At 28.3% G+C, this 14,681-nt stretch overlaps 1 protein-coding gene across 1 annotated transcript; it reads right to left on the bottom strand.

Moving 5' to 3' along the window:
- Positions 1–10,319: 10,319 nt before the first annotated feature.
- LOC126661325 (cyclin-D3-1) lies at positions 10,320–13,646 on the bottom strand. The gene is made up of 4 exons (XM_050355149.2): positions 12,889–13,646; positions 12,183–12,384; positions 11,926–12,056; positions 10,320–11,220 (listed from the first exon to the last, which is right to left on the bottom strand). Exons 1-4 carry the CDS (start codon positions 13,372–13,374, stop codon positions 10,927–10,929), a joined length of 1,113 nt encoding a protein of 370 aa, XP_050211106.1. The 5' UTR covers positions 13,375–13,646; the 3' UTR covers positions 10,320–10,926.
- Between the last annotated feature and the right edge of the window lie 1,035 nt (positions 13,647–14,681).

Here is a 14,681-nt window from a genome sequence, read left to right as displayed (position 1 = left end):
ATAGGGTGAGACAGGGCGACGCCCCCTTGGCCCACGATCATTACCTTTCACCCAACCCCTCTTTCACTTTCTCCTTCTACTACAATGACAATGCTTTTTTAACTAACAATTCATCACTACTTCTTTGTCATATTTTACAAATAAATGTATAAATAATTGAATTTCATAAAAAAAATATTAAATTATGAGAGATTTATTTAATTTAATATTAGCTTTATATATCCATCTCTATTTTCTCTCATTAAACTATTAGTTTTGCTAAAAAAATAATTCTCTACCAATTAACATTCATAAATAGTTTCTTTTTTTACCTACAAACTATAAAAATTTGTGTTTTTCCTATTTGAATTTGTTGCTCTCATTAATCTATACAAGTTCATGAGTTTCTTAAGTATGCTCTTAATTATCATCATACTTAATCAGGCTCTCTATATTGCATTTTCTTTTTCATCATTGGGAGGGAATTGTTTGGCGTTTGTAGAAGAATTTAATCATACAATTTTGATAGAAAACTGCTCAACGCACATACCAGTTGAGTTATAGCTCATTGGATACATTATATTTCTTAGATGAAACTAATTATGGTATTTGAGTAGGCATGAGTATGAACTTACAAAGGGTATTTGAAAATTGGGTCCATAATGCAAAATGGACCCAAATCTTTCACTTTCTCAATCAAAATTGAACCGATAGGGTTAGAAATAGTTGGGTGACCCATAAACCTGCCAAAAGATACCCAAAATCTTTGTCTGAGAGAGCAGACATGCTTGCACCAAGTTTCACAGATTTGGGACATAAGCTGACCCCAAAATACTTCTCTTGTCCTTTTCTTTAAAGGGTGTCACTTGTGCCCTAAAAAGCCAACCCTAAAATTAATAAAATTGTTTCTTTTATTTTTTAACCTTCTAAGGAATTTTGTAACTGACCCAAAACCATTATACTTTTCTACCCTTTGGACCACCTACCCATAATTCTGATCTAACCATTATTTCTCAATTGAATGCTACTTCTCTCACTACACACTTTGCTTCTAAATTTAAATTATATGGTATGGGCTCAACCTAAAAGGGTAAAATTTTAAGGACCCATTTTTGAGATTTGGAGTGTAAATGTCTTGATGGCACTTCCATTTTTGTTCGGGCCATGGCTTACCTTGAGTAAGTTGAGATGGTAAAATTAGGGTTGAGTTAAGCGGTTGGTTCGGTTAAGAACCAACCAATTTAATCAACTTGAATTAACAAAATATAGTTGATTGGACTAAATAATTGATTTTGAACCTTTGACGGAAGTTAATCGAAATAGATTGGTTAAAACAATCGATTGATCACCCCCTAGATTAAACATTCCAAGTTGCCCTTAAAACTTGATCTCACTAGTTAGAAAAGTTTCCATCTTTCTATAAAAAAAAACTAGTTAGAAAAGTTTGTTTAGTTAGAATAGTAACTTCAAGCTTTCACCATTTCTTGTGAATTGTTTCTCTATGCAAAAAATTTATACATAATGAAGCATATACTTGGTATTTTCATCTAGACCTGTTCAGGGGTTTGGGTGTCCGCTCAGACCCGTTCAAATCCGATCTTTAGAGCCGGGATGGGCAATATTTTTTTTATCCCAAGCCGGGTCTGAGTTTGAACCCAAAAAAATGCCGCTATTTTATGGACGGGCTCGAGCTTTCAATTTTATAAAATTTCCATGTAAATCCACCCAAGTCTAGCCCGAGTCTGTAAAAATATTGTGTTAGAACCGAATTTGGGTAAGAAATATAAAGCTCGAGCCGGCTTAGACTTGTATAAAGAATTAAAAAACATGGCGGGCCCGACACATGAACAGGTGTTTTCATTTAGGCACCGTTTGGATTGATGGATTCTAAACAATCCATGGATTTAGACAAAATCCATCGTTTGCTTAGAAAAAAAATTAATACAATCCATGGATTTATAAATTCCCTCATTTTCTACAATCCATCAGTTTTTAGGGTTTTGATTTCCCACCTAATAGATGGGAAAGTCCAAATCCACCATTTTTTATAGATGATGGATTGTTATACTATTTATTATTTTCCATAAATAATATTAAAAATCCATTGATTTTATATTCAATCCAAACGATGGAATTTTAAAATCTATGGATTTAAATTCCATTAATTTAAAATCCATCGATTTTGCTAAAATCCATGGATTGTAAAAACCCTCAATCCAAACGGTGCCTTAACGAAATCACACTATTATTCAGACTACTATAATTTTTTGGATCCACTATATTCAATATAATAAATGACATCGTTAAATAATACGACTATATGAAAAACGCTCTCTATGAACGCGCACATAGTGTGAACTCTTGAATACAAAACAAGCGTGAGAGATTGTTTTGATTAACTAAGGCGATAATGAATCAAAATTTGCATAAATCTCATTTATCATCATTAATAAGCTATGTAACACGGGAACGGAAACAAAGAAACGAGATATGTCGACGATAAAATAATATTTTATACAAATATATGAAAAATTTAGAGTTTTGAAGTTTCAGAAGCATTTTTGAAAATAAAGATAAAACACGTAAACGTGCAAACATGCCACTCTAGAAATTTTAGTGCAACATAATTAGTAAATATGATTATTTCATAATTAAGGGCAAGAAAAAGGAGGGAAATAAGAAGCTTATTAAATATGTGCATATCCAAAGTTGGACCACAAATTATAAATATGTTGTGAATGGCTTCATTGAATAGATGCCATATAATATATAGTTGTCTCTAAATCTCTCTCTCATATCACATTGAATTGGTACTCTACCAAGTTCATCATCAACAACTTGTTCCATAGCAAATGGTTTAAAATTCTCGTCATTATATATGATAGTGACCACATGAAAAACAATGTAAATATATACAATATTAAAACATAGGATACCAAATGGGTAGTAATTAATAAAAAAAACATGATTAAATGATAATAAGAACAAGAAGAGGGGTATGTATGCAAAAAAATTAAATTGAATCACGCAATGGAAATGCAAACTGCCATTGGAAGTTGACAGTAGCTTCTGGGTCCTATGTTCTGATCTCTTTGAGGGGCATGCATTCGTATGATTGGGACCATTTTATTTCTTCAATATATTTATAATATATAGTTTCTTGAGAGTATAATACATGTATCATTAATGTGTCTTTTGTTATGAGAATTTACTCTTCTTATTTATTTATGTTTCGAACATTATCTTCTAAAATTTATGTAACAATTATATGTAATGTGGTAGATGAACCTTCTATCACTTAAATATTTATTTTTGATCTATACTTTATGGTAAAAATAAATGTATATACATTAGTGCCGATCGTGGATTTGAGTTCGAGGCCTTCTTATTTAGGTTGTAAATGATGAATGTAAAAGAATGAGATGAAAAATGGCATCAATAAGGATGAATACCTCTATTTACAATACAAACTTCTATTATCTTTTTTTTTTCGGGTAATTAATTCTTAGGAATATCAAACTATCGTTTTATTGCATTTTGGTGACTAAAATTTTAATTTGTTTCATTCTAATTATTCAACTTTAATTTATTTTAAGAAGAGGTTTTGGTTAAAATGCATACATGACAATCAAATATTGCTTATTCTTTTCCACGTAGCAATCGAATTTGTTTGTTTTTTCCGAAAAGTTGTCACTTGTACGTAATTTTATTTCAATAAAGAGTTTTTAGGTTAAATTTTGCATAAATCACGAGTTTTCATTTCAGGCAAAAAAAAAAACTATCGCTGCCAAGCACATATGTTTCTTTTGCTAAAAAACCTTCAATTGAAATAAAATTAATATTTGTTAATCAAATTAATTGAATCAAAATTTGGTCAAAATATTGCAAAAGGTGATACTTCGATACCTCCAAATTTAATTACCTGTCTTTCCTTTTTAACTATTATTCATATTAATTGAGAATTGTCATTCTAAAATCTTGATAAGAATAGAAACTTTAGTTCAGTCAATTAATTTCTCAAGGGAAGGATTTAATTTATTCATCTTAATCAATGTCTAGCATTAAATTAGAGGTCACATTCCTGAATCATTAAATTTGGACCACGTTATAAACCAAACTATATGTAATTCCAAAAGAATAATTAGAAAGCAACTCTATATTATATATATATATATATATATATATATATATATAAATAATAACAAGCACAATATTTTGTAATTCTATTTGTCGAAGTAAAATCGTAAGATGAGGGGATGGTCATTGTTCGCATCTTGTACAAATCATAATAAACCGAATTAAATTATTAATGTTTTTAATCTAATTAAATTAAATTTATAAGGATGTAAAGAATTTCAAATCAATCTTAGCATAACTAGTCGGTTCAATTGATTTTTTAATTCAATTTTTTCGGTTTATACTAAAATATAACTAATTTTGTTTTATTTTTTAAATCGAACCAAACTAAAATTAAACCAAATTTATTGGTTTGATTATTCGGTTTGTTTCAGTTTTTGCAACCCTGTTATGAAAAGAACATTAAAATATGGATTACAGACAGCAAATGTATTAATGTGAAGATCATAATTAATGTAGTATAGTGGCAAAAATTACTTAAAAATAGGTAAATTAAAACATTTTAGTATAGTTTTCAGAGAGTCAAAAGAACCAATTGATTACCAAAAAGCTTCATGGCTCAGTGATTCTCATGAATGTTGTTTCCATTTTCTTTCAATAAAAACAAAACTGTGGCAGAAAACATAAGTTGTGTATTTAGAGAGAGAAACATAGGCCCACTTTCTCTCTCTAAATATATAAAAATGGTCCTTACATTTTTTCTAAAACTTTACAGCTGTGAGGAAGAAAAAAGAAGTAGAAGAATTGATAAAATTTACATTAATTATTTGTAGATTTTGGTCTGAAATGAAATACATGTGATTTATTTATGAAACAATTATATAGGGAAGGAGACCAGGTGCCACTGTGGATTTTGTTTCTTTAATGAGACATCCGTTCTTTTTTAAAACATTAAAAATTAGAGGGAGAAATTAATGATAGTTCTTCTAATAGGATTTTTATTATTCAATAGTTACCAATATTCTTTATAATAAGAAAAAATAGAAGAGGTCAAATGAAAGTTTTAAAAATGGAATAATCCATTCTCAGGCCCTTAAACTATACATGTTTTATTTATCTAGTCCTTAAACTATTTTTTTGTCCTTATTTGATCCTTCAATTAAGCGAAAATGCATTTTTAAATTCCCGAATGATAAAAATGACGTTGTTTTGTTATTTTTAAAAATGCAAATTGTTATCCTAAACGGCGTCTTTTTGTCAACCAGGGACTGGAAAATGAATTTTCGCTAAGTTGAAGGACCACATAAGGACAAAAAATAGTTTAAGGACTAGAAAAATAAAATAGATATAGTTTAAGGACATGAAAAAGAGTTTTTCTTTAAAGATCAGTATGTTATGGTGTAAGACTTGGCCATGATTGTACAATTCTAAAATTATTGGCAAAAAGTACAGTTAGGTTCCTGTACTGTCAAACTTTTTATAATTCGATCTCTCCGCTATACTTTATATACATCAAGTCCTTATATTTGAAATTTTATGGACATTAGGTTCTTCCATCACAAAAAGTATTAACGGTGTCAAGTCAGACCGAAAAAAAACTGAATAAGAAACTTACTTTTAATAAAAATTAAAATGCATGGACTCAATTTAAAAAAGCAAATGTAAGAAAATGAATAAAAAATTATTTAAGTTGGAATACGGCGCGTGGTGTGCATACATTTCATTTCCTCGACTGAAAGACCTAATATCTATAAAATAAAAAGTACAAGGATATAATATTAATAAAAAAATAGAGGGATTCAATTAAAAAAAGATGATAGGGCAAAAATCTAAATATTAATTTTCTAAAATTATTAGGGTAGGGACAATATGATTTCAACCTTATTTGCTTTGGACTTTGAGAGCAAGCTATTTTCCTTTGAAAAAACAAAGTCTCCCTCTCTATTACTTTTCTTTTATGTTAAAAGGACAAAAGTGAATTTTTAAATTTCGATTATAAAAAAATGACGGTAGTGTGTAAATTATGTGGAATCAAAATGACCAATTACATCGGTAAATTTATAAATTTTTTTCATCTTATTAGTATTTTTATGATAAAAATGACTAAGCATACTTGTTTGATATATTTTAAAAGTAAAATATTTTTTTTAAAAGTTAAAAGTTTAGATATTAAACAGACACATTCATAAAATTTAAGATACCATTTATCTAAAAAAAATCATGAATATGAGCACTAGGCATGTATCTACTACCAATTCTATACACTATATATCACCTTAAAGCATGGAGAAGATAGAAAGAAATAATAAAAAAAAACATGAGGGAAGCAAAGACACAACTCCATAATTTGAAAGATTTTGTCTCCCAAATTCAAAATCTCCCACCTTTCATATTTTATGATCTTTTGGCAAATATATTTTTAGGTCCCTATACTTGTTTTATTTTTAGCATTGGATCCTTTCGTTTTTATATGTTATACTTTTAATTTTCTAGACATCGGGTCTTTCCGAAAAATGTTAACTATGTCAATTTTGACCTAAAAATAATAATTTAGGAACTTACTATCAACAAAAATAAAAGTATAGGGACTATATTTTAATAATGTTAAATAAAACATCAACAAAAAATTTATTCCAGTTACAGTAACAACGCATGAAGTATAGGCTTTAGTTCCATAATAGACGGACCTAATGTCTACAAACTAAAAGTGTACGGACTAAAGATTGACAAATATAAATTAATGCTAAAAATGGACAAGTATAGGAGCCCAAACATATATTTTGCCAAACCTTTTAGTAGGTTGAATCACTCTTCCACCAAAACTACTACAACTATATTAATCTTCTTTATGTTTCTCTCTTCCTTAATTTTCTTTTATGGTATTTCCTCCTCCAATAAATTTCTCATTACATATGATCACAAACACAAAAATACTATGATTTCAGCATTTCGACACTCATTATAAGAATAAAATTTAAATGATATCACTTTCATTATTTGTTATGCCGCTTTATTAAAAAATATTCTCTCTATCATAATCTAATTGATTATATTTTCTCATGTATTGCTTAAAATATAGTTTACTCGTAGAAAAATTCTTCCGCACATGAAGAACAATGAATTTTTATATCAAAAAGTACTATATATTCTACCATTTATCATAATAGATAAAAAAATGTAAAGAAGTTTGGTGGATTTTTTTAAAATCCAATTTAATGGTTGGCATGCATTGCTAAAAATTAATTTGAATTCCAAGAAAATATACTATAGTACACGTGAAAAAAGCAAGAAGAAACCCATGAAAAATGAATAGAAAAAATTCAAAGAAAAGAAGAGGAAATAAAGCAAAAGGAATTGAGAGCATGCTCGAATGTAGAATCCACCAAAATGGGGCATCATGAATCTCGATCTCTGTGAATTAAGGAAACTTATGAGATCAAATACTAATCAACAAACTTTATAGTTTAGTGGGTGCCCTAATTTTTTAGGGTATTTTTACAAATTCTAAATTTTCATCTCTTTTGTAATATGGTATTTACATTTTAATTTATATTAAAAAATAAAATATTTTATATTAATATATCTCTACTTTGTTTATTAAATGGATATTGGCGTTGAATATCTATTTGATATAAAAAAACATATTAGTATGAAATAGACACCATATAAAGATTTATATAACGCCACATAAGACATGCATGAATGTCACATGACACTCCATCTTTCCTTAGACGATAAAAAATTGCTTAATAGGAATTAAAATAAAATTATGTCATATAGACATCCAGGTTAATTTATTTGACAAAAACAAAGACTTGTTAACGTACGTGAGATATTTTATTGTTATAAAATTATATTTCATGTATATTCTAGTAATGAATTGAACTTTAGGTACCGCACGGGAAGAAAGAAGATGTTCAAGTATCATCAATGGAAATTTCCCCAACTTTTGTGATGCTTTAACTTAAAATTATGAAGTTAATCCAAATTAGTCTTAAACCCATATTAACAATCCAGAAGGGATTTAAATTATTGGTAAAGCTATTCAAATGTTACATAATTGTTTAGTGGAGATAAAATCATTAATTACAATTCTTTCCATTATTGTTTGTTAATGCTAAATTTATAATATGACCAAAAGCTTTATCTAATACATAATTGAGCTATCAAGGTTGCTAAAGTTTTTTGAAAGATGATAAATTTGCTACTATTATTGGGTTTTATATATATATATAACTTGATTAAATATTGGTGACATCTCTTATATGGAAATGTATATTATTAAGTTGAGTGATATAAGTCAAAAGGTTTTGCAATTTAGCAAAATTGGGGCAACCATAAAGAAAAATACATTTTTTTTATTTTGATGGTGACTCTCATGCCCTATTTTTGCTTGTTCTTCTTTGCCTTAATGCATTGTAAATTCACAAAATCTTGGTATGAAATTATTTATCAGAAGACTCTTATTTTATCATTATTTCATTCCAACTCTAAAAAATTATCTCAATTTCATTCCACGCACTTGAATATCTTTAATTAAAAATAGATTTTTTTCTCGTTTTGCAAATCTCACTATATACATAGTTAATTAAATTATTGAATTAATTATCACTCCCCACACAAACTTCTCCCTTCTGTACAAGTTTTTTTTATGGTGGAGCTATATAATATCGAGCAATAGGTCATTTTAGTCGTTAAATTTGTGTGGCAGACTCATATTAGTTAAATTTAATTTATTTTGATAATTTAATCCACAACTCTTCAAATACGTTTAATCACATCAACTTGTATATTTACAGAGTGCGTAGAAAGTAACTGGAAAGGTATTAAATGCAAATATATCAGAGTATTAAACAAAAATAGAAAAATTTAGTATAAAGTATTTCAATTAATTATGATTGTTTTCTACGTGCTCTAAAAACACATAAGTGTCTGTGATTGGTACTATTTTGGAGAATTATAGAGTAAATTGTATACTAATATTCATTATGAGAGGCATAACACATATTTGGATCCATGTATTATCAAACATGTAAATCATTAGAGTATGAGTATATTTATCTCCATGTCAAGTCATCTACAAATCAAGAGAGAGAATGGCCTATAAGCAATAGTTAGAGACAAAAGGTGAAGAAAATCTAGAGCAATATAAATGGTGTTTTTTATAGGTTGGGATTAGGTTTTTGATAAAGAAAGAAGACATTAAGGTCACTCTCATGAGCAAACAAATGAGAAGGTTTTTGGGTCAAAACCCTCCCCAATCAAAAATAAATACAAACCCCATTTCCCCACTGGCCGACAGCTTGTTCCTCTCTTCACATGCTAATCAAAACAAATCCATTGTCTTAATTACATAATTAATTAAGACCCTATTTAATCACTTGATTAAGATATTAAGTATGCCATACCTAAAATGGGATGTTATTTGGATATTGGAGTGGGATTCTATTTTCTACTTTAAGTTTTGTTGATGTTGTTTCCCTTCTAATTGTTGATGTTTCACTTAAAGTGTTTAATCATATTTAATCAAAACTTTGAATTTTATTATACACTTTCTCTATCCTAATCTAATTAAAAATATTTTTATAATTCATAAAAAAAATTCTAAGTGTTTTATGCTAATTGATAATTTTCATTTATAGTTATGTTTTATGTTACTTTTTTTCTTCTTCTATCCACTCTAATTAATAATATGATAGATTTAATTCAGCATGAAAATATTAAAATATATTTTAAAAAATTATAGTATGTAAAGAAAATTTTCTTAATTAGATTAAAACGAGAGAAGTATCTCTCAAATATTTTTTATTTACAGCTTCTCAATTTTTCTCTTTTATCATTGATTTTATAAATTTTAATTGATCAGAATTATATTAGTTAATTTCTATTTTGTATAAATGTTACTTCTGGCGTTACTTCAATTTTATTACCTACAAAACTAATGTAGCAGTCAATAGGAGTCGTATTATGACTTTAATTAAAAAAATCACAATTGAAATAGAACTATAAATGATCAACATATCATAAAAAATTTACATAAATAGAACTAGAGTGATGTTTAAAAAGTATTGATTTAAAATAGAAGTTGTAACTATGAATTAAACTTTTAAAATTATGTTGTAAGGATTAGATAGTTAAAGGACTATCAATAAATATTACCAATATCTTTCAAAGGAAAAGTTAAGAAAATTAATTGGCAAAGCATAAGAAATTAGAATATCTACAAAAGAACAAAATTTGGGTTTGAATTTATTTCATGAATATGATAATTATAATATGTTCATGACATTGATATATAAAAGAAGTATTCTCTCATAAAGAGACTTATACAAAGAAAAGTGAACATTGCCAAAAAGACATAAATAAATAAGATAAGAAACTGACTCTCTCATCCCTCCTTCCATTTTCTCTAAAATGAATGCCACATTGCCACCTATCTTGATGACATAATTCCAACAAATGGGCAATTTTGGAATTTCTTAAGTAGAGAAAATACAACTTTTTTAGTACACATACCGTCGGATATTTGAAGTCACTGTTCCGATTAATTTAGCTCGAACTGAATAGGTTTATCAAATCAAACCAAACAAAAACCACTGTTCCGATTAATTTGATCAAATTGGTTAGTGTTATTTTGTCGGATCGAGCTAGATAAGACCGGACTAGAGATGAAAAGAGGGCCGCCGTTTTAATCAATTTAGATCGAATCGGGTAAGGTTTTTTTATCGGATCGAGCCAGATAGAACTGGGATAAAGATTTTGAGGGGGCAATTTTAATTAAAGAGAAGAGAACGTAATTAAAAATAAGCATAATAGCAAATAAAAATAAAGAAATAGAGTTTTAGAGAGAGATTTAGAGAGAGAAAGTGATCAATGAGGACTATTGGCAACAATGTCGACAAAAACCCATTGGTCTTGAGCTCTGCTCTTCTTGAAAAGTGGTTCGTCGGGTGATGATGAAGATGAAGATGAAGAGACAATTGAAGAATCCGAAACCCAAGAATCGTTCGAGTTGTCACTGCTAAATATTGCATCAATCACTCCACTCGGACTGCTCGGCATTGCCTCAAATTTGCGCTTATAACACTTATTGTTATGATAGCCATTGGCTTTGGTCTTTGATGAAAGCTCAAGAATGAGTTCATAACAATCTTTCACTTTTTCCTAATGAAAAGAAGAAAAAAAATGGTTAATTTACTAATCACAAATTAATAAAAATTATCCAATAATAATTAATGACTCATTACTCTATTGTTTCAGCATTTTAAAAATCAGAATAAAATATTTATGCGGTTACTCAATTATATTTAATTTTATAAATTAATTACCAATATTTAATTTATCGTATTTTAATAACTCAAAATTTATTTTTTGAAAAATAGGAGATTAGCTCATGAATTCAGGTCAAATTCTATCTACATATATTAACTGATCGATTAATAATGTGGCTTACAGATTGTCACATAGGCAGAATTGATTGGATAATATTTAATTATTAAAATGGAATAATAAATAAAACATCGGTAACTTTTCTATAAAAGCAATACAATTTGATAACCGTAAAATGATTTAATTAATCTAAAAAATCATTTTTTTAATATATAAGAGAATAATAATTTGACCTAATCTCAATTGGATTATAATTCAATAAAGATTTATCTCGCCCTTAAACTTGTCAATTTTTGCCAGTTTACGCTTGAATCTACCGTCATTTGTTATGGTAAAGGTGTAAACTGATCCAAAATTAACAAGTTGTATACACTTTTATCTAACGAAACGAGTTAAGAATCTTTTAATCGTTTGTGAGAAGTTTGAGGGTTGAATTTAACTTTAATTGGATAATAATTATGACTAATTAAGATTACATACCTTGGTTATCTTGAGAACACCCAAAAGCTGGTTTTGATAGTCAATGGGATTAAAGAGTTCAACTTGGTCTATAACGTACATCATTGTGGCAGTAGCCAATACAGAAGGCACATAATTGACGGATCTTGAATCTAACCATAACAAAAAAAAAAACTTATTAGGGTATCTTTTTTCTTTTTTTCTTTAAATTTTGTTCTTATCGAAAAATCTAAAATACAGTCAAAAAACGGCAAAAAAAAAATTAAGTGAGTAATTACCGGAGACAAGAGTGATTAGAAGATTTTCACATCTTTTTAGAAACTCCCAATGCAGATTAGTCTTTAATCCAAGTCTTCTAATTATATGATCAAGAAATGAAAGTGGAGTTACTGGATGCATTTTCCATTTTAGTGCTGATAACACTAATAGCTCCATTCTTTGAATTGTTTTTGCCTCGAAAACAAATTTTGAATCCTCCACCTATAAAAATTAAGAAAATTCATATAAGCGACTAAAAAATTCAAGAAAACCGGCACTAAACAGCATTCTGCTAAAATAATATGTTAGCGTTCTGTCCTTCCAATTATATAAAAGAAAAAATCAAGAAAACTCGTATCGGCAACTTAAAAATCAAAAAAACTCAAATGTTATAGGCGTTAGACACCGATTTCTTTTCCAATTATAAAAAAATATCAAGAAAACTCATACGAGAACCTGAAAAATCAATACAACTCATATGAAAACCTAAAAATTCAAGAAAACAAATACCCGCAACTTAAAATCAAGAAAACTCATATCAACATCTAAAAAAATCAAGAAAACTCACATCAGCAACTAAAATATAAAGAAAACTCAAATCAAGAACAAAAAAACTCCCCGGCGACTCAAAAAATTCAAGAAAACTCATTTCAGCATCTAAAAATTCAAGAAAATTCATCAGAAAATGCAACATTATTAACAAAAACTAGAACAAAAATGACATACTTGAAGGTCTAAAAGAAGAGGAACTTGAGTTTCTTCAACTTTAGCAGCTAAAGAAAGACAAGTAACAGCAACAAGTTGAATCATCCACGGCTTATCTTTTTGAAAATAAGAAGTTGACAGAAACCTATCAAAATAATTAACGGCCAAGACTGCCGTTAGAGCTGAAAATCCATAATGACCGTTAACTTTAAGCATCCATACAACACCTTCTTGACGAGCAACAGAATTACAGTCATTCACTACAAATTTTTGCTCATTTTCTTTGGAAAATAGTGTGAGAAGCTCCCCATCTTCCCAAAACAAATCTTGCTCGAGCAAATTAGTGAGTGGGAAAAAAGAAAACATTGGTTCTTGATTTTTATATTCTATAGTTGTTTCATCATCCCATTTTTCTTCTTCACAATAAAGAGTGTCGATCAAGAAACAAGAATTTTCTTGAAATTCTTGTTCTTGATGATGTTCTTGATGTTGTTGATGGATTGCCATCTTCTTCTTTGAAGAAGAGGATTAGGTTTGCTTCTCATTATACAAAAGAAAACAGTGGAAAAGAAACACTACACATTCTTGAATTTGTTTTATGTTTTTTATGTTTTGGTTTCTTGATTTGTGTTTTTGTTGGTGTTTCTCACTCACTTTGGTTGATCTCTTTATTTGTGCAAGAGAAAGAAGAGAGGCTAAAGATGAGAAGAAAAGGAAAAGGAGAGGATTGATTTTTAACAGAGTGGCTTTCACGCTTGTCTCTTTTTGTTCTTTTATGTTAAATATTTATGACAAGTTTGTAATATTTATAACATTAATTATACTACTAAAGAAAAGAGAAAACCAACGCGGTTGATCCAAATGATAAGCGGTTTGATATCGCTTAAAAAAAGTCTCGTATTCGAATTTTGTATATGTAGAAAATTTTCGCTGACAGACTTATCCACCATGTCAGGTGCACGACGCATGTCAGATTCAAATTAGTCAGGGCGAAACCCTGAAAATCGGATGAGCAACCAAAAAAATGAGACAAGTTTACTTACACCCTTCAAATATATACATATCCTTTTCCTTTTCTATTATCGTAGATATAGGCTTATTATGAGAACTTTTGTGTAAACCTAGTTCGCCAAGTAAGATGGTGAACAATTCATTTAATACATGAAATGTGGTGTTATTAATGTGATATTTATTGATTGGATATAATATTTATTAACGTCATTTGTCATATATTTAATAAATAGTTCATAATCTTATGTTCTCACAAAAGTTTTCGTTTATTACACCCCAAAAGAGAAATTAGCAAGAATAAAACTGTTTAGATTACAATTTAATCATATATATATGTGTGTGTATTAATCATCTTATTCTAAATTATAGTAAAAAATTAGGATCAAATTAATCTAACGCTTTTAACATTTATTATAATTTATATTTTCATGGTTTTCATAATCAAACGACGTGATTCCTGTAGTTTCAATAATATAAATAATTAAAATGTATATTATGTTAGATATTTATGTTTTTTTCCGCTGAAGATGAAAAAGTTCAGTATATGATCTATAATTTTGTCTTTTTTTTAATTTAATCTTTTTATTTTTTTCTTTTAGTGTGAATTTTGACAATTTTTCACTCACATAACACTTCAATTATTAATAGAATTTAAGCTTAGAAATCACATTGTTTGATCCTGAAAGAAGAGGAATGTAAATGTGAATTGTGATAAATCTAACAAGTGAGAATATAATTTGAATAAAAAAGCTAAGTACTAAATTAACGAAAAAAAATCTATGTCCGATTAATAAAATTGATCG

The sequence above is a fragment of the Mercurialis annua genome, linkage group LG8 (genome assembly GCF_937616625.2).
Source record: "Mercurialis annua linkage group LG8, ddMerAnnu1.2, whole genome shotgun sequence".
Classification (NCBI taxonomy): domain Eukaryota; kingdom Viridiplantae; phylum Streptophyta; class Magnoliopsida; order Malpighiales; family Euphorbiaceae; genus Mercurialis; species Mercurialis annua.
This window is presented reverse-complemented; position numbering and strand designations above follow the sequence as displayed.

What these genes read in the sequence shown, in the direction of transcription:
- LOC126661325 (XM_050355149.2), bottom strand. Translation starts at nt 13,374, where the DNA reads ATGGCAATCCATCAACAACATCAAGAACATCATCAAGAACAAGAATTT. An exon ending in CTCTTCTTTTAGACCTTCAA is followed by an intron (nt 12,385 to 12,888) that starts GTATGTCATTTT and finishes TAATTTTTATAG; the next exon opens with GTGGAGGATTCAAAATTTGT. An exon ending in TCTAATCACTCTTGTCTCCG is followed by an intron (nt 12,057 to 12,182) that starts GTAATTACTCAC and finishes TGTTATGGTTAG; the next exon opens with ATTCAAGATCCGTCAATTAT.